The sequence below is a fragment of the Ciconia boyciana genome, chromosome 2, assembly GCF_034638445.1.
Source record: "Ciconia boyciana chromosome 2, ASM3463844v1, whole genome shotgun sequence".
Taxonomy (NCBI): domain Eukaryota; kingdom Metazoa; phylum Chordata; class Aves; order Ciconiiformes; family Ciconiidae; genus Ciconia; species Ciconia boyciana.
In genome coordinates this window covers 76,692,047-76,718,784 of record NC_132935.1, presented here as the reverse complement: position 1 = coordinate 76,718,784, position 26,738 = coordinate 76,692,047, and the positions used below count along the sequence as shown (strand labels likewise).

The following is a 26,738-nucleotide window of genomic DNA, read 5'->3' as shown; positions in this document are numbered from 1 at the left end:
GATTTATGTTCACTTTCCTGTGGTGTCCAACCCCTTTCCCAGTAGAAAGCTGAAAGAACAACCACCCAAGGGAGGGAACTAGAAAAGTGGAGAAAAGCTTCCTGAAACAGACCAAGGGGCTTAGATTCACTGTTTGTGAATTTCTAAGTAGAGAACAAGTGTGGGTATTAACTCAAGCCCCATGCACTACACTGAGGACAAAGAGGGTGCCCAACCAGAGAGAGCTTCCAAGAATCTTCTTTAGTTTTTGTTATACTTCTTGTATATTCAAAACTCCTTTTCCATTTGAAAATCAGATGGATACTGAATGAATATGGCAAAAATCACAAATAAGTTGATAACTTTTTTTATGAACAGCCAAATATTTTACTTTGATGTTTAGGAATATAAACTTTTTATTCAACTCATTAGTAGGTTAGAAAACATGGATTGGGAATACATGCACTCCAGCTAAACATGAACATGTCTGTAAATTCTTGCAAATACAAAGAATCAGATGCACTAAAACCAAGCCTAATCAGTATCACCTACTACTACCACCTCCCTCAGTATTCAGCCAATGTGAGATCACAAATTTAATCTGAGTTCTCCAAAAATGAATAAGCTACCATAACACATATAAAGCAGGGGAATACAGATCTATGAATTCAACAATGTATATATAATATTCAAGCAACTCAGAGATTGTCAAATCATTCATACTTTTTCAAGATTTTATGATAGATGCGATTCCTCAATGCTTTGAGAATAGGTTTTGAATCACCTCTGGTGATTTAAAATTCCATGTATTTCCTCTAAATGATTTCTCCTGTTTCCATGTTTCACTCTTCAGATTTTCACAAGTCACACTACTCTTCATGCTTAAGAAAACCTTTGTCTATTACTGCTACCCAAAAATCACTCGTCAATCAGAGGAAGGCTCCCTGGTAGAATGAAGACGACAGTCATAGTATTAAGGGAAATGGATGTAATTATATTTTTTCCATCACAGCAATACATGCAGAAAAGGGAAGACAAACTAACTTGATTTACATCTGTGTGCTTGTATCATCTCTTCTGTTTAAGTGGCAGTGTGTTTCAAATAAATGCATAGTTTTTTAAAAAAGTAGCATCCCAACAGAATTAGCAAAAATAACCTCTCTTGACAGGGGAGGGTAGACACTACCCTTTCTGAATTGCGGGACAAAGGGAAAGAAGGCAGAGCCATGTCTCAACAACTCAGAAGGCGGGAGCAGGCAGCATGCTGCCTGGTGCTAATGAGAAGACCGAAGTGTATTAAACAGTGTTTGGAAGGCACATGTAAATCATTTGTGTCCTCTCCTATCCATCTGGACACTGAAGTCATTGCAGTAACCAGCAAGCATGTATCCTGTGGATCTCGTGAATCAGAGCTGAGGAACTTGTTAAAAAGAAGGGAAACGTATCTTCTTTGATTCAAAACTGTTAGCATTGACAAGTCAGCCTCAACAAAATGCAGTGAAAATAAACTGGCTACAAATCCTTCTAATGCATAATTTGTTTAATTTCTCTTACTGTGTGTCCTACGAAGGATGAAAAATTGTTTTGCTGAAATCTAAAGCTATTTAGCCACAAATGAATGAAACTTAGGCTGCTAAACATCCTTTTCTAAACAAACGTGATCGGCAAAGCAAGCAGGTGTATGTTCAAAAAAGCAAACTTCAGCTCATAACCACACAAGCCGATATATTTTCTACTTAATATTCCAGATAATATTCCACTTAATACTCTGCTTTCCACCAGATTCTCAATTTCCAGAAATACAGCTAAAGAGCTATGAAACGTAAAATTATTAGAAGATATTTCAACATTGGTATAAATCCAATGACATCCATGAAACAGCCACAAGCTTCAGCATGTGTGCATTACAGGTATCTTTGTAAGTGGATATACTAAAATCACTATGTTTTTTAAAAAACATGTGCATGCCCAATCCCTTAAAATGACACATTAAGGTGACAGACACATCACAGAGAAATCAGACATATATGCACAAGCTTCCATGCCGATTTCCTTCATGCCCTTGCACTATGCACCTGATACCATCAGGCTGAATGACAGCACACAAAGCCTGTGCTTTTTTAAAATTTCTGGATGACAGATGCATTTTGAATACCCCCAAAACATAAATAATATTCTTGCTTTTGTTGTAAAACCTAGTGAGACAAAACCATCATTAACACAGCATAGAAAAAAATTCTGCATTGGATATTTTCTACGTTGCTTGGTAGTTTAATGGAAACTTTACTGTCCATCACTCAGGTGGGAGGTAGGAGTGCAGGCTGCAGACACAATCTGAAGTGAATTCCAAAGTCAAGCTGAACCGCGGGTAACAGTCTGGGATGCTGGCAGATACTTAGGAGAAGGTTTGTTTGTATTTCATACAAGTGTAAAATGATTTATCTTGACTTTCAGAAGTGCGTGGACAATTTTGTGTCTCATTTGCTAGAATGCTGTCTTCTTTTTTTTCCTTCTTTTTTAAATATCGTTCTGGGAAAATACCAGAATCAGTTTGTGTGTGTGTGTGTGTGTGTATATATATATATATTAAAAAAATACACCCTCTCAGGGCTGATTTACATCTTTCTGGTTAGACTGCTAAAAACTTATCTTCCACAAGTCCAACTCTTTTTGTCACAGCACACTGCCAAAGTGTATCAGCCTATAAAAAAAGAGACTGTATTTTGAAAATAGATTTTTCATAACTGTCAAAAATACAAATATGTAAAGGCAATATGGGGAGAAAGATTAAATTCAAAATATTCCCAAAAGGGAATGACTAACAAAAAATAGGCAGTCAGCAAATTTAGCTACTCACATTACTTATAATTTTTTTGACAGCTCCATGCATATATGCTAAATAACTGTATCATTACCTGATAGTGCAATAGATAGATGACAAAGAAAAAATTTTTTCACACACTATGCCAGACCAAAAAAAACAGAAGAGCTAATCTATAAAGAAAAGGAAAAGGTTATCTAGTCGAGATAAAATGTCTCATCAACTGGGGACAGAAGATGGGCTTGTAACGAGAGACATGCAGGGAGTTCGGTGAATTATAAAAGGAAATGGGAAAAAACGTGTAAAACACTACATGTCTCTTTTGGATATCTGTCCAAGTGGTACAAAAGCAGACAAGAAAGAAGTAGGAAAGAACACAGGAAGAAGTGAGGAGAGAAACAAAAACACAGTCATTATGGTGAAAAATGAAGTGAATACGTTCACCATATTTGACCAGAGAGGAAGTCCTTGCAGAAATTCAAAGACAAAAATCTGGAAAAGGAGAGGAGCAAAGCAAAAAGGAGAAGACTTCAGTAAACGGGATGATAGAGTGCTGGCTCGTATCCTGGGGAAGGAACAATGAACTAAGGAGACTGAGCAGGACAGAAACCATACTCTGCAAGAAAACTCAAACGATTGCTCACGTTATCCCAGAAAGATGGCGATGTTAATGCTCACTTGTTGACACGAAGACAGCGGGGGAGAAGTCACATGAGCAGAACTCAAACTGGTAAAGATTCAGTACTGAAAGGAAAGGGGATTAATATATAGATTTGTGAATCTGTAATAAATATTTCTGTGGTAGGGATTTAATGCATACAGAGACATGGAATGAGGTAGAACGGAAGAAAATAACCAAAGAAACATCTCAAAACCTACCAAGAGAGGTCTACAAGCCCATGACAGATCCTAATGGAAAAACGCATTTTATAGAAATCTGAAGAAGAAAGAATTACAGAGGAAAATTCATATGGACTCCAAAATTCAATTCAATCCCAGTAGAGAAAGAAGACAGAAAAATATCAAGCCAGAAGGAAAACAAGGAAAGAACATTTGAAAAGAGGCCATTTACACTTGGCCTTCGAAGGCTATTAGTAGATCTAGTGAGAGCAATCTTGGAAGAGTGAGGATGGAAAAAGCCAAATTTTTGTTAGTCTGAAAAGGCTGGTTTCTCCTTTCACTTACACTTTTGCACTATGTGAAAAAAGATTAGCTCAATCAAATAGTGTTGAACAACCAAGCCGAAAATCAAAATCTGTCCTTATTAATGGTCTGGCAACAGGCTTCAGGAAACGGGGAGTTCAAAAGGTCAAAGACCAACAACAGCAAAAAAGACATTTTCATAATTTCCACTGGTGTTATGCATTCATCAATCATAAATAACCACAAAAAGGATCAGAGGTCTTGAGCTAAATGAATTCATCATTGCGATACAAGTTTATTTTCTCTAGGCTTACTAGTTCTTTTAAATCAACCAGCCAATATGTTTGATTCATGGAAGACAGAAGTTATATTTGCAATATATGTCCTTCTGAAATTCAAAATATTTTGAAAAACTACTGAGAAGAACCTCTGCTGCAATAAATTCTTTTAACATATAGGAACTATCAAACCACTAGAGTTGATCATCTTCAATATATTTTCATTGTAGATACGCCAATTTATACTGGAAGAGGAGATGGAAACTTCGCATAAAACATACAATTTTAAAAATATCTGTTCTAATGTCTGCACAGCCAATTTTATGGGGACCAGAATTATGAATGTAATAGTTCCTGGCATGAGTTTTTTGGGTGTGTATTTGTTTGGTTTTAAAGAAATAATTTCTGTTTTTTCTGGAAAGTATTTTTATTTCAGTTAAATTAAAAAGTGTTTTTCCCCCATTTTAATGAAAGTGTTGTCTTTATGCAAGTTTTCCAGAGACAGGAAATATTAATGATCAATTCTCATTATCTTTCAGTGCCTGCTGAAATTCTGACACCTATGACTTTTGGCCTCTGAAAAATCTCTACTTATTATAGCTGTTGACGAATCAAGAAAATCTGTACTGAAATTCAAAGGCAAATTTTCACCAAGATCTGCAGAACTTCTCTGAAGTCAAAGGAGTTGCTCTGATTTACTCAATCAGGGAACTGACTTCTAGCTCCAGTCCCTATAATCCGTTTCCCACACAAATACTTTGTTAATTTAGAATGAAGTTGTGCAACTACTTTTCCCTTTGAAGTCTATGGTAACTATAGGTGTTTAGCTAGAGGGAGACAAATAAAATCATCCAACTGTCAAAGCAAATTTTCAAAAAGGAAGCTTTACACTTTTTAATGATAAAACACTGCCAAAAATATTACTGAAAAACAATGCAACCTCTGAAGATTTTAAAACTTAAATTAGAAGAACAAATCAGCTTTTGAACTCTGAAATTAGTGCAAATCTTAACACAAATCCTAATTACAGAGTCACTAAGAGGATTCTAGCATCATGAATCAGAAGTCAACAGCCAGGAATTTCACTGTTTCAATTAGCTCTTTCAGATGTCTGGACGTGCACGTGTGTATGCACATAACCTGTGTGTGTACGTACTTGTATCTACATAAAAACACAGGTATGTATACACACAAAATTTATTACTTATTAGCTCTTTCAGATGTCTGTATGCAGGTTTGTGTGTGTATGTACACATACTTAGACACACTGAGTACAACAGACTGAGTCTGAAACCCTAACGGGTGGCCTAAGCAACCCCCAAACTGTATCTGCAGTTTCCATGCTGAGAATTTCTGGCAGCAAGTAATCGCACTGAAGCGGACCAGTCCTTTAGGGAGATAGGACAGCTTGCTGCAGAAGAGAAAAACAAAAGACAAACTCATAGCTTGATGCTTAGGTATTGATGTCAATGATCCGTTTTGAATTATAACAGCTGAATATTTAGTCCCAGATCAACATCAGTGGTCAGGAGTACAGGGGTGAAGAGAAGGTTTAGAGGCAATACTCTCCTGCTGGAAAATGGATAGAGCACATCCAGGTGTCGTACACATCTATCTTCTGTTTCATAATGCCTACAGATCAATACCTACAGAAATTAAGCTTGTCCCATTAAAGGAAATTAACAATTTGGATAGAAAATATATATGCTTATACTCCAAAGAAGTCACAAAGCAAATTTATTTCAGGATCTGAATGTTGCAAGAGCACAAAATTCAGATCCAAGTTGCCTCTCCATTCTGGAGGATTCTCCAAAGGCTATCCTCTTTGGAGAATAACCAATATCCTGAACACGCTGGCAAAAATCATGCAAGTTCAATAATCAGGCACAGAAGAACAGGTTAAGAATAAAGAAGCAGATCCCCCCCTTCGAATTTTCTTAGAATTATATTCAAATATTACTTCAAATATCCTTGGCCTTTTATTTTTTTCCTATTGTGAGCACTCATTAGTATCCTTTCAACTCTGACTTTGTCTAGGCCAGCCCGCCTTCTAAATAAAAGTGAAGCGAGAATATAGGATACTGCAAAGTGATTGGAAGTACAGCTGTGCTGGAGCCCAAGCTACTTCAGCCTTTTCCAACTTTATATACATATAATTTCATATTTTTATCTTCCTTTGCAGTATACTATAGCCAACTAAGTTTCTCCAAGTCTAAAAATTCAGTACTATATCCTTAGGACACCAGAGCTTGACTTATGAATGTTACTCCTAAGAAACTAATTTTCTCACTGTGTTTAGCCTTGTTTCCTTTGTGAATTTAGTGCAAAATACTAAGAAATCACAGCTATCCGATCTATTTATTCCCACTGACTGGAGTATTCCAATCCATGGGAGTGCACTGAGGAACTGTGGCAGAAACTTTTCAAGCTCAGGCCCAAATTTAACTGACACTGGAGTTAAAAACCGTGGAAATAGATACAACATATACCTACCCCTTGGAGTTTCACTGGCACAATTACATCTTAAACAGGGCAAACAGTGCTGAGAATTCTGCTTACTACTCTGGGTATGCACTGCTTCAGATAACAAAGAAAACCCTGCTTTTGCAACAAATTATTGGTTGGTGAAAGCCACGCCCTTCATTTGCCACTGTTTGCAATTCATCTTCTACAAGACTTAACGTGTTTACTTTGGGGTTTTCTCCTTCCCCAATGAGAAAATGCTCTATAAATTAAACAACTTCAAGGGGTTTACCTGTGTCAACTGTCCATCAAAAAGGAACGAAGGTCTTAACGTTTTCAAAGACCTTTGAAACAGTGAAAGTATCAGAATATCTTTGTCCGTGCAAAAGAGAACCTGAAGTAGCACAAGAAAGAATGATTTTAAAATGGCCTAGTGTAGATAATGGCTAACAACTCATAAAGGACGTGGTCCAAAGCCAGTTGAAACCAGCAGGAATTTTTCCACTGGCTCTAGTGAGTTCTGCATCAAGTCTCCGCTGGTCACTCTAACTTTACAATGCCAAAAGACAGTAATGGTCTAAACTGTGCTGCCGCTGTCATTTCTCCAGGAAATCTTTTTCTGCAGTATACTTTCAAACTCAATGAAAATCATAACAACGCCAGCACAGAAAGCATAGCTCTGATTTTTTAAACATAAAATTTGGCTCTAGATACCCATACTTTAGTCTCTACTGCTAAAGAAATGAAGAAAGTAAAGCACATCTAACAAAACACACATGAATCGGATCACAACCAATAGGTAAGGAGTTGTTTTAAAAGCGTGATCAACACACAAGTTAAAAACCAAAATCCAAAAAACCCAATGCATGATCAGATACCCTAATGTATAGCCTAGCTGTGTACCTATTTGGTGAGGGTTTAAAAAACCAAAACGTACCCCCGCCGAGATGATGTTAAACAGCTTATGAACACATGTCTACAAAGCTAACAGACCCTACACTACTTTCACCCTCAGCATGATGCTTTCTTTTGATATAGTATTCAGCCACAGGAAATTAAAAGTAGAACAATATATTAAGACAGTTCACAATCCACAGCAAAAACATTAAGAAGTGTCAAAGTGCTGCCTTTCCATAGATAGAGGATAAAGTGTTTTTTTCTTAATTCAAACAGGTTGCACAGAATATTTTCTCCCAAAACCCTTTGTGTGGGTTTTTTTCTTTTTTTTTTTTTTTGGGGGGGGGAGGAGCTGTCACAACTTTAGAAAGGCAAGTTGCTTTTAATTAAATACTAGTTAATGACTTTGACTGACGTGTACAATTGCCAGTATTTTTAGTTGATATTGTCTTTCTGACCTGTAACCCTTAAACTAGAACAAGTACCTTGTTTAATGTTTGTTAAATTTAGACAGCGCCACTATCCACTATTACCCCCCTCCCACCGCTGCTGCGCTAATCTCCCATGCCAGCTGCTCAAATGTTTACATTTTAAGGGCTTTCTCTGTTTGTGCAGAAATGGTCTCTGCACAGTATCTCTCATCTGTACATTTGCCAGAATCAAGGCAAAAAAAGCCTCACTGCAGGAATTCTTGATTAATAAATAGTCTTAAATGTTTCTTCTTCCCTTCCCCCTTCTGTCAAATCCATTGCCATTAGGTTTTTACAAGGCAAACCTCCACAGTGCACTTTACTGGCCTGACTCTTGTCCTATGCAAACAACTGTAAATCAGAACAAGCTCCATTTAGAGTCAATGAAATCACACCATCTCTGTGCTGAAACTGGGAGAGATCAAAATCAAGATACATACCTGAGCATTTGCTGGGACAGAAAGAAGAAAATGTTATAATCAGAGGAGGGGGGTGTGGGGGAACCAAACACTAACAATCATAAATCTAGCGGTAATCTCTTCATCTCGCTATGCCAGTATACTTCAGAGACTGCCTACACAGTTCATGTCCTAGACATCGGTCACACCTGGCTCTCTCACCAGGTCATCGAGGTACTGAACAAGCAAAACACTTAAACAGCTGCTTGGTATGACACTGAAAAAGTCAGTGGGTCCAACTCCTATGCCTACAGCTACTCAACTATTTAAGAACTCTGCAGGGCTATGTCTTGCTATTTACCTTGATCTGCTTTCTCTTTTGGCCTTCCAGCTGACCATTTATAAAACCAGAAATACTGTCCTTAGTTTCCCCAAGCAGTCTGAGATGTGCTTAACAGTGTAAATGATATAGAAAAAAAAATTCAAGGAACTTAATCTGACTGAAGGTATCACTACTTCATGCTGTTGTAAAAGTCTTTAAAAAGACTGACCGCTATTTGTCACACTCTTTCCCCTCTTCAGCTTGCGTCCCAAAATGCTGCTGAGAATTCAAATGAAACATTAAACACTGGAGAGTAAGAGAAAAAGCAATGTCTGAAATTCTTTGTAATAATTTCTGCTCAGCTCAAAGGGGAAGATCAGTATTGGGGCTGCACGTAAAAGACCAATAAAACCTAATTTAACAGTTTTTTATTAAAAAAGAAGAACAAATGTGAAACAGCTACGCAGACTACAGGCATTAGAAGGTTTCTTTTTGTAGTGATGAACAACTGAGCAGCACACACAGTACTTACTGCTATAAGGTCTTTGCTTCATACACACAACTCCTCTGAGTTCAAGGGAGACCTGTAAGGCCCGCTAAGCCTTACGTAGGTTTGACTTTGCATGAGAGAACTAAGACATAAAGTTCACTTAGGAAAACTTCTCCATCAAAGTAAAATGCATTGTGTCCTGTCAGCAAATGTTGTTTTGCAAATCCTCCCTCACCTGCCATAAAATGTTATTGAGACATATGGTTTCACACGCTACCAAGCAGCTCAGTTTTGCCAACGAACAATAATGCACAGAACAAATACGCATGGAAATCATGAGATCATCTAATTAAAAGAAATGTTATTGTTTGCCACTACTTTTAATGAAATCGAGTCTTCACTGCCCAACAGAAGAGGCTGGAAAAGAACCAAATCCTATTAGTGCTCATGCCTCAGAAATTGTTTGCAAAAGGAAAGAAATTATACCTTAACCGATGTTTAAAATCTTCACTGTATCTAAAAATCTACATATGCTAACAGGATATTTTAGACTAAGATAATAAATCTATGGTTACATGTGATTCATATTATGCCACTACAAAAACAGGTGTTACTGTCTGAAAAAAATTTTCCATTGTATATTAGAAAGATGGAGTCGATGACATACAATTAGCCATTTCTGATTTCATCTAGTAAAGGGCATTGGCATAAATACACACTAATCCTTTCATTACAGTAGTTACATTTGGAAAGCTTTACAAGAAATGTTTTGGATATCCATCATTAAATTAAATAGAAATGTACTGTGCAGTGGAATTAATAATTCCCTGACTCATTCAGAGACCATCCCAAACTTAAGGAACTACATCTCTGCTTATCCAACTGCAGAAAAGCCTGATCCTGGGATAAACTTTTCTTTAAAGGTGGTATTTTCTACACCACTGCATGCTTGCCTGTTACACTGAGGACAATATGCTGAATAAATTATGAACGAATATGAATTACAAGGCTATTATACACTATTAAGGGGCTCTGGTAATATTAAATACCAAGGAAGCAAAGCCTGAGTGGTTGAGATGTCACTAGAAAAATCTCAAATGGAATTTAAGTATGACTTTGGGTTTTTTTTAATGTCCTTTTATTAATGCAAATTAAAAGCCATTGGTCTTATTAGCTGCTGCTTTATTCTATTTTTTCCAGTGAGTTAACTTCAGAACTTTTCAGTGAAATCAGTAACAAAAGATGAATCAGACATAAAAGGATTTGGGTGGTTAAGGGTGTGTCACCAGGTCTTAATTAAACATCCGAGGGAGATATCTGAGCCAACTTACTCCAGACCGACTGGGTACATCCACAGTATAGAGAACGATGCCATGCAGCCCAAGCCTGGAAGCTGAACTGCCTCACACTAACCTAACTTACCATACTCCTGTTAGGTGGGGCCTCCCTAACTCACACCACTTTCGTGCTTTCCCTTCACTAAGCCTGACATGTGCTTACTCCCATTTTGGTGCCCGAATTCTGCTTCTGGGCGTGCTGAGCGTAAAAACTGCTGAGAAACTATGCCTCTAACCTCCTGCCTAAACTCCATCAGGACCCATAAAATAGGCGAATCTCTCCATCTTCATCATGAGCCAAGAGGCTTGATCCAACAGGTGCGCTTAAAACACAACTAAGAAACCTGGCTCCACAAAAAACATAACTGCTAGAAGAGGCAGCTGTGGTATTTCTCCCGTCTTGTCCCCCCCCCGCCCCAAGTTCAATGATTCAGTAAGAATATGGTAAATCCAGGTTCAAAACCTTCTTCTAGTTGAGAAAAAACAAACTTCCCCCCCTCGTGAGCAGAGTGAGATTTTTCTCTGTTCAAGGACATGAATATGAGTTTAGCTGGAGAGAGACTGAGATCAGGGTACTCATCTGGGCAGGGAGCAACAGCCATTTGGCTCTTCCAGTTCTAGCTTCAGAGACTACTTATTTGCTGGATCTAACATCTGCTTAGCATAAAACATAGAAAAACATCTCTGGCGCTGGCACTGGAACCCAGAGCTGCCACCACACTTAAGTTATTTCGTTGCTGGTCTGAATAGTTAAGCTTGCTCTTGCTCTCTCTCTCTGAGTCACTGAATACTTGGGTATTTTTACAAAAGGGCACTTCCCACATCAAGAATACCTCACAGCTTTGTTCCAGGCATTCTCCAGCCCAGCAAGTATTTTGGTTTTCTTTGCAAAGGAGGACATAATTCTCTCAATAATGGTCCTGAGAGAGATAGAAGACTGGCTGGTATCTCTAAAGGCAGAGAATGGAACTGAACTTATCTCTCTCACATTTTGGCTAACAGTGGTAGGTGGTAAGCTTTTAGAGTAAAAGCTTTAAATACCTAAATCTAGCAGCTGACTCAAGGTTTCAGTCCTGAGCAGAGACAGGTAGCAGACACAGAAGATGAGCAGAGTTTAACATGCAACTCCTGCTGTGCAGATTTCAGTGGCTTCAAAACTTGGGAAATCTGACTCTGGGATGCTTAGATCCAGTGTCCAACAGAAGTCTGCACTGCTGAGTATTTAAAACAGGCGCTGCCAGGCATAGTTGTGCCCAGTTCCTTTTGCAGATATGGCCTACTCAAGCCCTTTTGATTCAACTTGAGCCATTTCTCACTGTTCATCTCAGACCATTTCTTCAGAGTATTTCCTTAAAAATGTCCTGCAAAAAACACTGCAGGAACTGAAGTTTCCAAGTTGTCTTTTTAAAAGCAACAACTTGAATGCAATGCATTGTGACGGTTTTACTCCAAACCATGCAATTTTATGTAAAGATGCAGGTTCTGGCAACCAATGACTACGTGATAATCTTTTGTTTTTAATAAAACCTTCATGGTCACCAAAAAAAAAGTTTAGAAATGTGACCTCTACAAATCTAACACTCAGAAGCCAAATGGAAGGAAGGGAAGTCCACCCTAAATGATTTGTTTTCAAATCTCATGATCTTAAGCCACTTTTGTGTGGTAAGGGCAAGAGCTAAGTAATTTTTGAATGCATGAAGTTGGCAATCTTGTGGTAGTAGAAGCTAAGTGGCACAGACAGAACAGGGGTCAGCTGACATGTCTCTTCACCAGATACTGGTTTTAATAGCTTGTAACTTTACGATGCTTTAACCATAGATGCTGAGACTTTCCATTCCAGGTGTCTGCCTCAGGCTATTTTATTTTTTTTTTTCAGCCAGAGTAGTTCAGCTGGTTCTGAGATTGTTTTTTTATTTTTTTCCTTTTTTTTTTTTTTTTTACACTAATTCCAAGGTCCTTTTCTTTGAAGAGGTCTAGTAACACCACACTTTGGAGCAAGAACTTGAAGTCTGGTGGCAGGCAGCCACTGTTTCAAGCTCTTGCCTTCTGCTACCACATACTGTAAGAAAAATCTAAAGATATTATATTATGTAAAAGTATCTATGATTCACATGAACGAAGACAGTTAATATCCTGTAAGTGCACACGACAAAAGGAGGTGGGTACAGCTACATCTCTTCAGCAGCCATAATCTGGCTGAAAGGCACCTTCATGGTCCACCTAATCTATCCCTCTGCACCAAGACAGAATCAAGTATGTGCAGCTCATCCTCTAGAACTTTTTTTAGGAGGTTTTACAGAGTAGGTGATGATAAGGATTTCACAGTCTCTTTAATAACCGGCTCCCTTGTTAAACTTCCATGTGGTCAGATTTTTTTCCCTCTAATATCTAAGCTAAATTTTCATTGCTATATATAAAGCACATTACTTCTTGTCCTGCCCTCAGTAGACAAGGAGAAAGCAAGCTGATCACTGTCATCTTTGCTACCTATTGGAATTCTCTGAATGCCAGTCACAAGCCAGTTGGCTCTGGCAAATCTTTCTTCTTACCAAGGAAAGTTAACAATAAAATGATTTTTTTTTTCCAGAGTATCACAGGATATAAAAATAAAAATAACTCTACTGTGATGGTAAACCTTATCCTGAGATATCTGGTATTTAATAAATCTATTTTTCTTCTAATCATGTAAACAGTTGCACAAATGAAAACATCTGTAACTATACTATATCTTCCCTAGTGTCATCCTCTGGCATCTAACTACTGGCTCACAGGCACCCTGTAACAGAACATCGGTGGGGACAGATCAGTCTGCTGTAGCATTTAGACAACTCTCCATGCTCAGTTTTTTGAGTTTTATGTTCTGCAAACAAAATCACACTAAGAAAATTGCTTCAAGGCCAGATCACAACCTATGTCTTTGACAGTGTACACAGATAGCTCTAACTGTATAAAATGCAATGGAACTATCCCAGGATTTGACCCTGGTAGTACAAATAAACACACATAACCAACATCACCCTAAGCATTGCCAGGAGACCAAGAAGCAAGAACATGAGAACAGGAATTTAAAGTGAATTTGATTGTCACACAAGGAAATATTAGAAGTAGATGGCTGTTAACTTCCATTTAGATGACACAGGCAGTGTTCTCATTCCTACTGCCCTAAACAGCACTTGTCCACATGAGGTGAAATCCTTGACATTGGTATTAACCAATGAGATGGTATTAACTGATCACCTGGGACCTGAAATGGTTGAAGACAAATCACATTTCCAATCACTTTTGCATAACTGTACTTGATCCTTCTTCCAACCACTTCTGAACTGGGAAAGTATATCATGAATGATGTAACTCCTGCCATCAACGAGGGCATAAAAGTTAGAGTACATTGAGAACAAACAAGGCCCTGAAAAAGTAAATAATAGATTTTTTTAAAAGCCTTTATGAGGAAAATAGCTGTTCCCATAATTTAAGAAGTGACTGCCAAGGTCACCAATGCACCAGAAATCCTGTAGCACAGTATTTGTCTTCTGGAACATGATCTTGCAATTATACAGGTACTATGAAATAAAAAAAACCATACACATTTCCTAAACATGTCTGGTAACTGTTTGGAATTTAAAATGACACTGGTTTTCCCTGATAGTTTTGTTCATGAACATATATAATAATAGGCATGACAGATTCATTAAGCAGGGAATTACTGGACTATCTGCTTCATTTAGGTTCACTGATTCTGAGTAACACCTATATTCATACACTGAAGAGTAGATTTTTTAAAAACCGTCCTGATGAAAATCCTCTAACATTGCTCTGCTGAAGTTTGAACTAGAGAAACCTCATGTGATAAGACTTTGTGCTGAAGTTTCAAATCTTCTGATAAGTGTCCCTGGCTGTACTTCTAAATATTTTTTTCCCAAGCTGATTTATTACATAAACAAATTCCACATCAGAGATACACGTCGTTCAGCACTTGAGATGTGTTTTTTCACTCTTGATTTATGCAAGCACGAAGGTCCCAAAAATAAAACCAGCTAATTTTAGTACTGTGTTCCAAATATCAGGTTGCATCTTGATCACCTGTTTATTTGAGGACAGTGACACCAAGCGGCAGAGATGACTTAAACTCCCTTTTTTTCCCAGCTGTTCTAAATTCTAGCTCTGACTGTCTGTCTTTGGAACACAAAAAGCAGAATATGGTTAACTGTGCTGCAACTTCCAACTGCTTTACTTCTATGTTGTATTTATACACCAGTGTATTTCAATAGCATTTGATCTGTGAAAAGTTAAGTGGGATATAAAGCTCATCTGCTTAGCACAAAACTGGAACAGATTAAGGGAAAAGGGAAGGGAACTACAGGCCAGTCAGTCTCACCTCTGTGCCCGGCAAGATCATGGAGCAGATCCTCCTGGAAACTATGCTAAGGCACATGGAAAATAAGGAGGTGATTAGTGACAGCCAACGTGGCTTCACTAAGGGCAAATGATGCCTGACAAAGTTGGTGGCCTTCTATGACAGGGTTACAGCATTGGTGGATAGGGGAAAATAATGGTGGTCATCTACCTGGACTTGTGCAAAGCATTTGACACTATCCCACGCAACAGCCTTGTCTCTAAAATGGAGACACATGGATTTGACGGATAGACCACTCGGTGAATAAGGACTTGGCTGGATGGTCGCACTCAAAGAGTTGCAGTCAATGGCTCGATGTCCAACCGGAGACCACTGACAAGTGGCATTCCTCAGGGGTCGGTATTGGGACTGGCTCTGTTTAACATCTTTGTTGGCGACATGGACAGTGGGATTGAGTGCACCCTCAGCAAGTTTGCTAAATGACACCAAGCTGTGTGGTGCGGTCTACATGCTGGAGGGAGGGAATACCATCCAGAGGGACCTTGACAGGCTTGAGAGGTGGGCCCCTGCGAACCCCATGAAGTTCAACAAGGCCAAGTGCAAGGTCCTGCACATGGGTCAGGGCAATCCCAAGCACAAATACAGGCTGGGCAGAGAATGGATTGAGAGCAGCCCTGAGGAGAAGGACTTGGGGTGCTTGTTGATGAGAAACTCAACATCACCTAGCAACGTGCGTTTGCAGCCCAGAAAGCCAACCGTATCCTGGACTGCATCAAAAGAAGTGTGACCAGCAGGTCAAGGGAGGTGATTCTCCCCCCTCTACTCTGCTCCCGTGAGACCCCACCTGGAGTACTGCGTTCAGCTCTGGGGCCCCCAATGTAAGAAGGGCATGGATCTGTCGGATTGAGTCCAGAGGGCCACAAAAATGATCAGAGGGCTGGAGCACCTCTCCTATGAAGCCAGGCTGAGAGAGTTGGGGTTGTTCAGCCTGGAGAAGAGAAGGCTCCAGGGAGAGCTTGTAGCAGCCTTCCAGTACCTGAAGAGGGCCTATAGGAAAGATGGGGCCAGACTTTTTAGCAAGGCCTGTTGTGACAGGACAAGGGGTAATGGCTTTAAACTGAAAGAGGGTAGATTTAGATTAGGTATTAGGAAGAAACTCTTCACTATGAGGGTGGTGAGGCACAGGAACAGGTTGCCCAGTCCCTGGAAGTGTTTAAGGCCAGGCTGGATGGGGCTTTAAGCAACCTGGTCTAGTAGAAGGTGTCCCTGCCCACAGCAGGGGGGTTGGAACTAGATGATCTTTAAGGTCCCTTCCAACCCAAACCATTCTATGATTCTACGAAAAGACTTCTGCTTCATTTACAATACACCATTAGATTTCAGATCCTTTACTGACGTGTGGTATAATGAACTGCTGCACTCTGAGGATTGTCATGGAGAAGTCTTTTCTTGTATTTTTACACTCTCTCTAAGGTGTTAACAAATTCTTCTTTTTTCACCTTTATTTTTGCTGATACTGTGAACAAATGTCCTTTCACCTCAAGCATAAGTGTTGACTTTCCCATATTGACTTTGAAAATCTGCTTCCTCATCAACAATCCAAAGTATTTTTAGAAGCACTAATAATTCCAATAATAATTAGATAAACAGAGCACTGAGAATGGTTTGGTTGTTAAAAAGTGAATATAACTTGTGCTTGAATAAATCCTAAGGATCTCTTATTTCTTACACCTTTATTCCATTCCTTTATATTGCTCAGTTTAAAAAAAAAACAAAAAAACCAAACCCGCCCAATCAATATCCAGAATAGAATCATTACTTTTTCTACAATGCAGTGCACATCACCACCACATAAAAGTGAGAAAAGAATTTAAACTAAGCGTACTGAAGTTCATGCCCTTACCTCAGTAGTACTTCATGAGTTGCCTATTTCCTTATAGGCAAGAAAAATTTTCCTGATCTAGCCAGCATATCTCGTGGCACTATGCTGAAGGCAATGGCAAACTATTTTGCTTTCAGAAATGAATGTGAAACTTTGACTTTGATTCCCACATAGCAATGCAAAATACTTCCAAGGTGACCCAAAACAGTAACAGAAAGTAGACCTGAGGAAACTGCAAAAGAGGAAGCCTCTATTGGATGACATTTTGCCAAAAGTCCTACCTTAGCTCAATTAAACTTCTATATAAAGAGTTCTAAATGTGTATTTCACATATATGGCTCTGTAAGATACCACTTATTTTGAATAAGGATACTCAGTTCCACTGAAGTAAATAAGTGAGGATATCTTTTGAGCAAGTGGAATAAAGAATTACTCAGAATGATTGAGGGTCTCAAAATCTAGCCCATAAGGAACTGCTAAGCTGAATTTTAAAAATTATAAAGTGCTTTCATTGGTGTTTCCAGTTGAATTTTATCTTAAGATAATACAAGTTATCTATGCCAACTATCTATGCCAAGTTTACAGTATTTTAGAATTTTTCACCTAAGACGTGACAATTGTTGAACTTTTTATTGAAGCCCATCTAGCCTGTTCAAAGGATGGACCTTCTGAGCTCTGAGTGGATCTGTTAAGACTTATTTTATACAGCTTCTGCAAGCTTTAACAGAATAGTACCAAATTAAATGGAACTATGTCAATATATTCATTTAAGTATGTACTTATGTCTTAGCAGGATCAGTGCTCATACAAATACAGGTGACTAGCCAGAAGTGAAAGACGTAAACACTGAACAATGGATACATTGTTCTTGAAGATTAATTGCTCTTAAGAGGAAAGGGAAAAAAAATTAAACGCCTCACATGTTCATGTAACTGCATAAAAAGAAAACATTTTTTACCTCTTCAAGATCTCTTTGTTCCCTATCACCTGTGCCTTTCTAAAACAAAGTTACATGTCCAAGACAGTTTTGAAAACTTTTTTTCATCAATGACAAAGGAAAAAAAAGATCTTAATTTAGGATTTGCCCTATAAGTTTCCCTACAAAAATAAATTAAGAGATGTCTCTCTTCTGAGGAAAGCACCATACATTAGTGTAAAAGACAGTTCAGAGTATCTGAACTACCTTCATATCCTCAACTTGGAATCCCTCCCCTTCCTCCTGCTCCTCTTGTAGTACTTGGGTATCAAGATACTCAGATTAATGTATAATGGCAGTGAATACAAACCACAAGATGATTTTATTTTGGCAGATCTTGTGACCGTTTTTCTATACTTTCACCTAGTATATTTCAATTACCCACATCACCCTCTACTAGGACTTTGTATTATTAGAGCTCTCTCACTAAAACATTCATCTTTATAGCGTTACCCAAATTTTTAGTGTCATGAGCAGCTTTCCTATTTCAGTACTCTTTCATTATGAAGTCTTCACAGACTTGCAGAGTTAGGTGTTTTTTAACCTCACAGCCAATCACTTCTCCATCTATTTCTCCCTTTTGATTTCTTCTTTATTATCCTTATTATCTGGGATTTGTTCTCTCACTCCTCCATTTTTTCCAAAATTTTATGTCACCCTTCTCTGTGGCTAGCAAGCTATAGATTGTGCGGATCAGCACTCCTTTTCCAAATAGCTGTTTGTGAAAGGGGGATTCAGAGCTGCACCTCACATTTCAGGCTTCTATCATGTCATCAACAGTCCTCTCCAAGTTTTGAAAACAGGATAACAAAAAGCCAAGTAATTAAAAAAAGCAACAAAAAGACACGCCTTTTATTATGATTACTAATCCACCAGAACAGCCTTACAAAAATCTTTAGGATTCACCTTCCTAATTAAATACCTAAATCTTCATAATTTAGTAGTCTGTCAGGCACTTAAAAACCTTTGTAAATGTGGTTCACAGGATTTTAGTACCCCAAAACCTACTGAAGTACTTAACAAAAATCCTTTCTGTTATTTGCAGTGTTTAAAAGAAAAGTACTCTCCACCCCCAAGCTACTTAAGAAACAAATGGAATGCTGCCATGCTGCAGAAGACATGTAAAGGGATAAAAATGAGGTGTGGTTTTATAAGAAAAAAGCCCCCTTTGAATGTCACTGATAAGACAAACATACTCTTGCATCATGCAGTACTGTCACTGTCTTACACCTATGCCCTTGGTTAAAACACTTCTTGCTCACAACTGCTTAGAATTTAGCTTTTAAAGAAACTTTACTTATAGTGAAGCTAGCAAGTTCTGTTTGAAGACAGTGCATTGCATTTTAACTTCATCAAGATGCATGAACTGTGCAGTCACATAACTAAGCCTGCTAAGAAGTAAGCTATTTCTACTTCTACTTGGCTAAGCATCAGGAATAGCAGTGGTTTCTGATTATTCAAACTGCAGGATCTAATCGGAATGCAATAGCATCTACAAGCTATGTTAGTACTTACATCCAAGCTTCCTTCACTTGTAGATGCAGAACTAAAAACATCCTCCTCACCACAATCTCTGTTCATCCTCAAGTGTTCTTCTGTCTGCAACACAAACAAGTATCCTACACAGCAGCAGCAAAGGAAACAAAACAGCAAAAACATGCCAGAGCAAAGCATTAAACCTCATCACAGAACCAAGACAAACTGTCTCAGTAGTGCTGGACCTGATTGCTGAGAAACTGTGAAGTAGTCTGCAAAATTTCTCTGATGTAGGCAAGGCCCTGAGAAATCCATTAGCAGAAAGATTTAAGAACAAGAATATAAAGAAACAGAACAATTCTTGGGCAAGGAGGAAAACAAGTAGTAAGCAACTCCTGTAACACCAGGGATCAGATTCCAAGCCTCTGATACACCCACGGACACAGGGGAACAAGCAGAGAACTTCTTCCCTGCCACTTGTCAATGACGGGACTGTTTCTGTGTGCTAGCATATACCCTACTTAAGCCTAGATCCCATGATTATCTGCACAGGACCTCTGCTCTACTGGATTGCTTAGCAGTGCCAATTTGATCTGGATTTAGCCTCAGGCACATGACTACATTTCACATCAAAAAGATACGGAGTTCATGCCACCTTTATGTTTTTTATGCCAGCTGCAGGAGAACAGAGGGTAACTGATCCAGCATAAAATTAGAATGGAGAGAACAAGATGATACCTGATCTGGCATTAAGCCTGCCAGTACAAAGTTAACCAAAGAAATACTTTCAACAAATTTGTATTAACCATGAGAATAGGACTCTGCTTTCATTCTGTGTCATGGTGTTTTTAATGTAGCAGAAAGTTTTTTTCAAAAAGTTAGATCTAGTGTATTGTCATACCATGATTATTGCTTTCAGTGAGCTAGCTGAGAAAGAAAGCATGTGTGTGGGCATGGAAATCTGAGCGTAAGCCTGTAGTGTGCAGTGACACCTGATCCAGGACAGTTTGCAACACAGGCTAATAGTCTTCTTCCCTTGCAAAAGAAACTGCCTTCTCCTTGTAAATGCTGCAACTCTGCAGTACTACTACTGTGCAAGATTTTGAACAATTCTTGCTATTGACTAGTTCTAAAATACAGGATATGCATGACCACATACATACACATACACACAGAATCACTCCAAATCATAATGCAAACAAAGAAAAAATAAAACAAATAAGCAAAACGAACTTAAGTCTTGTGGAGGAGTAAAGATGTAAGAGTAACTGTAAAGAGCAGAGTTTAGGAACTCTGGACCTTTGACTCCATTGCCCTGATATCACAGGGCATCCCATCATATAATCCCTTCATAAACCTACCAAATCCTTTCTTAAAATAACCTAATTAATTTGTCCTCATCCTGCTAACTAAGTCTGTTCAGCAGTTTCACTGCTGTTTTGGCTAGAAATCTTCTGCAACACCAAGCCAGATGTATTATGGCCAGTTAACACCTGCTGCTTGCTCCTGTGTGCTGTGCTGTTCTCCAGTTCTCAGTAATTCTCCCACCTGTTCGGGTTCAAACTGCTAGAGGTTTGTATTGGAAAGGCAACAAGGACTTCCTTGCTGGACTAAAAGTGGTTGGTTTAGTTTCTTTTCCTACGGAGTATTTGTCATTTGAAAGTAAGAGTCGAATAAAGAAATGACCAAGAAAAGTCAATTAACTTGTCAGAACTAGCAGCAAGAAAGACTTACACCTTTCCCTCAGATTTAGAAGCTGTTTCTCATACTTGTTTATACAGTTCCTACTTTTTCCCAGGTCAAATACTACTTGTAACTTGTTAATTGATCCTCAATATCCTTAGCAGCTATTAAAATCTGTATTTTAAAAACCCTCAGAGGATCACCTCCTATGCCTCTGATTAACAAGCATGAGGAAGAGAATAGGAAAAAGGAAAAAAAAAAAAAAAAAAAGAGAGGAGTTTGCAATCTTGGGACACTCATCCCAACCTCAGCTGTGAGAAATCCACTGCAGTAACCACAGAATTGGGATGCTTCACAGCAACTTTTTCTAATACTGCAAGCGTAAATATTTTACAAGTTAAATCTCAGTTGTTTCAGTAGTTAGAACTCCAAAAGCACACACTTCATACCGAAGTTCAGGAAAATGGAATCAGGACAAACTATAATGCAGAAATTGTGTGCTGTAATATATTTGGGTCTTCCAGAGGAACTACAGCCCCGCAGCGTGCTCTACAGAGGCTCAAGCTGAGCTCCCTTGTTTACTCAATTCTTCCAGGCAGATCCAGCATTATTGCTACAGTTATGTTTTTGTTCCCTTCTAAATGGGAAATAGTTTCTTACGGAGGCTAAACACTCTGAAAGTGACTGACTTCCGATCTCATAAAACACAGTTTCCATGTGTCCTTTATAAGATGTTAAGAATAGCTCAGCATCCATGACAGATAAGATTTTTCAAGACAGTAATTCCCAGTGTCCTTAAAGGAAGCTATTGCCCAGCAAAAGCACTCCAAATTTGATCATAATCAAAAGGGCAGAGAACTAATAAAGATTTTGGAAAGCTTTCACAGTTTTGAAAACATTACTGAGAAGACTGGAAGGGTAAGGGAAACACCAATCCATTAACAAGCATATGTTTCTTAGTACCAGTTAATCAGACACACATTTTATGATTTCACTGCAAAAGCCTTGGAGGGCTTTTTAAACTAGACAAAAGAAAATTCTCCTTTTACTCTGACACCCCAGAGTATTAAATACTTCATAATCAAAACCAGTTGACACTGATATTTGTAGCGAAGGATGCAAAAAGTATGAAGTTAAAAGCCCAGTATTTTTAATATATTCTTGAGTTAGAAAGTTTTTCTGTATTTAATTTGTGATGAATGACAAATTTTTCATAAAGGCATCTCAACAGAAGAAAATTATTTTATATTAATTTTCTTTTTTAATTTTTCCAACTCAAGATTAAAACCAAAGTTAAAACTGCCTAACATGCACCCCAGCAGATACTGATCCTTCAGTTTATTACTCATTTTAGTACTGCAAGTTATTTCTTCTACACCTGATTCACAGGTTTTACAGACTTGGAGATGGCAATAACATGACTTCACAGAGCTTCCTAAAGACGTAAATGCTTTAAAACAGATTATCACCCATGCACAGAAGGGTTAATAAGACACTTCTACTTGATATCTTAATGTATTCTATATTCCATCAGTTCTTTCATAAATGCATTTTGTAATCTAAGCACTACTAAGTGGACTTAAGTTGCTTGAAGCTACTGATCTTTGTTAACATCTACTGAACCCACAACATTTAAAAAAAAAAAAAAATTTCAATGGTCAACTGCCTGACTCCTTCAATAAGCAGCTGGCATCTCCATCAGGCTGCACTGATTAAACATAGTTTATGCATCTGCTAACAGATTACTCCTTGGAAGAGAAAAAAAAAGAAAGAAACAAAGAAAAACCAGACAAACCCAAACAAACACCACCACCCACAGAGAAAATACATCTGGAAAGAAAACAACTCTCTTTAGTGAGGTAGTACACTGCTGAACACTTACCTTGCTGCTTCTTCTATCAGCTTTAAACAATCCCAGAAATCTTGTCTTTTCTTTTTCTATTGCATCATTGCTTACTGAAGCCTTTCGACTTGGTTCTGAAACAATTATAATGGAATATTTTTTACACTTCTGAAATAAAGATTCAGAAGATCAGTATTTTAAAACATCCTGGATTAATGCAGTATTTTTTTTGAGCTGGAGATGTTATGAGCTGAATTATCTAAGTAACTGCCAGATCCTGCACTTTCTTTTTCATCAACTTTTATTTGTTCTGAGTTTGCTCCAAAATCTAATGGAGGCAAATGGAATAATTTAATAAACTTCAGTAAGTTTTCAATCACAATTTAGTAATCCTCGTTAAAAGGCAAAACATGAGCAAGTTGCTTAGTCTTTAGAAATGCTTGTTAGAGGTCTCACTTAAAAATTGTGGAGTACTCTAATACCTTAAAAAAAAGACTTTTCAAAAAGATGATGGTGAATATCTTTAACAATCCACAGGCCTGACTTAACACAGTGAAGTTAATGGAAAGACTGTCAGTGTGGATTTGGATAAAGCTCCATGAAGAGGAAAGAGACCTCTCCCCTGGAAGAAGGGCTCTCCTTAGAACTTAAACCAGCTGGCCGTGGTCATCTTTTCTCGTCTTGGTGCTTCTACTTCAGGTAAAAGCATTTATACGCATTTCAGGCTGTAAGAGCTCAAACATGCATGTCTTCCTTGAACCAGCTAAGGAACTGTATGAATTCCCAGACCATTTAGTCTCCCTTCAATTTCCCCCCCTGCCAGCCGAGCTGGACGAGCAGCATGATAAGGTCATGCTTTACAGGGAACAACCATTGGTTTGACATTCAACATACAGAATGTAAAGCTCTCCCACTTTTTTTAATGGACACTGCATAAAGATGCTATAAAGATCTCTCCCTGGTTCCAAGCACATCAGAGTATCCCACTAGTACACAGAAAGTTTAATGTACAGAGAAAAACTGCTTTCTCTTGTAAATGTTTATTTGTTTAATAACAGTTAAGAAGCAAATGCAAAATGACTTGTTTGTTGACACAAAATAAAGGTTTACTTCACAAAAAAACCCCTCATCACCCAACTCCTGTAAACCATTTTGCATTTCACACAAAACACATGATTTTCACACAGATCGCTTTGCATATCAACAATGTCAGGTGTTAGAAGTTGTTAAGTAGATATAGTAGTTCAAAGCACAGTAGAAGAGTAAAGATGATGAACCCACAGGAAAACAGGGAGAAACTATCCTTAAGAAAGGCTGCAACTCCACTGCAAAAAAATACAGAAATAAATTAATACCATTCTCAAATACTAAGTGCAGCCTATGCTCATTCACCAGAAACCGCTGTTTTTCTGCTCGGGGCTGGGCTGCAACTAGATGTGGATTGTGAACCCCTTACTCACATAGTCTTCAACTATGAGCTATGTCTGTAACTGCTGATCATCAACATTAAACATTGTATGATCCCAATAAATTGGTATTTTAAATACAGCATATCATCTCAAAACAACAAGGAATCTTTATAAATCTGTATCCATTTTTCTTAAATAAATACAGTAGATATTCTCTCCAGTATTATGCTCTGTAGAAGAGGAAGCCACAGCAAGTAATGACAGAGGATTAGGGGGAAAAGTACCGGCATTAGTGAAGCCAAGAGGCAATAGGCTATGAGCTAAGATTCACTTGATGGCTGTCACCTACTGGAGGTGGACTTCCTTCCTTCCTGAAAATTTAAAGAAGTTAGCCACAGTTTTATTTTGGTTATGTTGTGTTTACTAGTAATGCAAAGAAGTAAAGCCAGTTACAAATCAACCATACCTTTCTTGAGGATAATTAATCTCAGTAATGTATTACAACAGACTCAGTGGGGGAAAAGGATATACTAAATATACGCATTTTCTGCTTAACTAGAAGCAGAAGCACCAATGTAATCTAATCAAACCCCATCTACTGTAGCAATTAGAAGTCAGCATCTATTCAGAGTTACCCAATGTGTATACATTGGTTTGATATCAAAATGTTTCATTGCATGTAAATTGAAATTACTGGGAGATCTCCTAGATCTCAAAATATTCTGTCTTTGTTGCTAAATAAATTTTGAACCCAAGAGACCTCTGAAATGTCAGTGTTTCTGAAATTCAACTAATCATGCTTTAGGTAACCTGAAAAGGCTTGGAATCTGTATAGAAACATACCACACCACACAAAGTTCAATGACAAGATTTGTTAATTGCTGGCATTTTAATGGAAATTAGTGAAGAAGCAGTATGCACAGAAGTGTGTTTGTTCTGACCAAAAGCACAGACATGTAAACAACACTTTGCAAAAGACAACACAGCTCAAAATTAGCTAGTTTCTCTACAGCATTTTACGTGACATTCCTAAAGATCCATCTACGAAACCCACATTAAACATAGCGTGACGGGAAAGATGGTTTTCCCTCAGCAGCATTGTACAGTACCTCTATAGTTCAGAGAAGGTTCAGACTGAGTTTTTGACGGAGGAACTGGAAAAGGCAGGCAATGAAAGGACAAGAGAAGACATATTAAAGTTCTAATATTGCCTTGTAAGGCACAGTATTAATTAATTACTCCTAGTATTTGTTTTCCTAAGCATTACAGAAGAAAAATGTTGACCAACAACAGCCATGCAGAGCTGCTACTAGAGGCAGTTTAGCTGCGTTTGTATTCACCCCCGATTCACTCATGAAGCTGCTTCAACTGCGAAATCGAATTATGTAAGCAGGTGGCAGCAGAGCTTGTCTTTTAATAATCCTTCAGCACTTGGTATTTCTGTTTCAGGGAAGGAGAGAATGATGAGCACAAAGTTTTTCTAGGGCCTGCTCTTACAAGCACAACCTATGCTCTCAGCACCTCTGATGCCTTACTCGTTAGTGAGAATGTGTTTTAAAAATCTGTCTGTTCTGCTAACTAAACAGACTGGACATCTACTCAATGCACAATTCATAGACCAACTGCTACTGAAACCAATGGGATTATTCCTCTTGGAGATTACAGATGAGAGCACAGGAGGAAGGAATTTGCTAGAACAAAGGAAGCCTTTTGTGAATTTTATGTGTATTTACCGGTTTTCTCATCAGACACCATTGTGCAGAGCAAGAGAAAAGGTTCAGAAAAGGCTGAAATAGACTTAGGATCAGGGGGATTTTATCATAATGAAAGGTACACTGAAAGGTTAAAAAAGAATAAAATATAAAAAAAAATTCTGATACAGAGAGCAGCACACTGTGAAGTGTTGTATCATTTGCTGCTATAATCCCAGCCCTGAAGTAAAGTCTTGGTTTTGACTGTACAGGTTACAACTGGACTTGAGGACCAATACCACACCAATATATACACCATCACTTTCATTTTAAAGGAAAAGAGTTTAAGGAAGGCTTAGGCCAATTACTCTGTAAGTTGTCCCTGAAGTATGCTGAATGAATCCTGTTGAATTACTCTGCATGTTCAATATGTTGCTCCAAAATGGTTAGCTTAATTACAGTAAACATATCTTAAAAACCCAAACAAACACACAATTGAGTTATGACATGTTGTCAGCCACATTTTTGAGCATCCTAACTATTCAAAGGAAAAGGAGACATTTACTTTACTTAAAAGTCTAAACTCACAGAAATTTGACTCACACAGAGGTAGAATTGTCACTTACCAAAGGAGTTTGAAAGAAGAGACAGAACGTCAACATAAATAAATAACTGTATAAATAAAAAATAAGCCTGCTGCTCAGCACCTACAAGACTGACGTTATCTAAACAATAAATAAGGACATTTACTGTGCTGCAAGTGATACCGATTGAGACAAACTGCAGGAGACAGTTTTAATGAATATCACTTTCTGACCACAAAGAA

The 26,738-nt window shown here is 38.1% G+C and overlaps 1 protein-coding gene across 7 annotated transcripts in view; it reads right to left on the bottom strand.

The window, feature by feature from the left end:
• COBL (cordon-bleu WH2 repeat protein) overlaps positions 1-26,738 on the bottom strand; it is a 163,799-nt gene that overhangs the window by 81,482 nt on the left and 55,579 nt on the right. For 4 of the 7 annotated variants that reach the window (XM_072853000.1, XM_072853002.1, XM_072853006.1 and 1 more), the window contains 3 exons: positions 25,331-25,375; positions 22,852-22,946; positions 19,326-19,409 (listed from right to left, as the gene is read on the bottom strand). In XM_072853000.1, coding sequence (XP_072709101.1) covers positions 19,326-19,409; positions 22,852-22,946; positions 25,331-25,375 — 224 coding nt within the window. The remainder of the gene's footprint in view (positions 1-19,325; positions 19,410-22,851; positions 22,947-25,330; positions 25,376-26,738) is intronic. The other 3 variants (XM_072853004.1, XM_072853003.1, XM_072853005.1) reach the window with 3 other exon arrangements.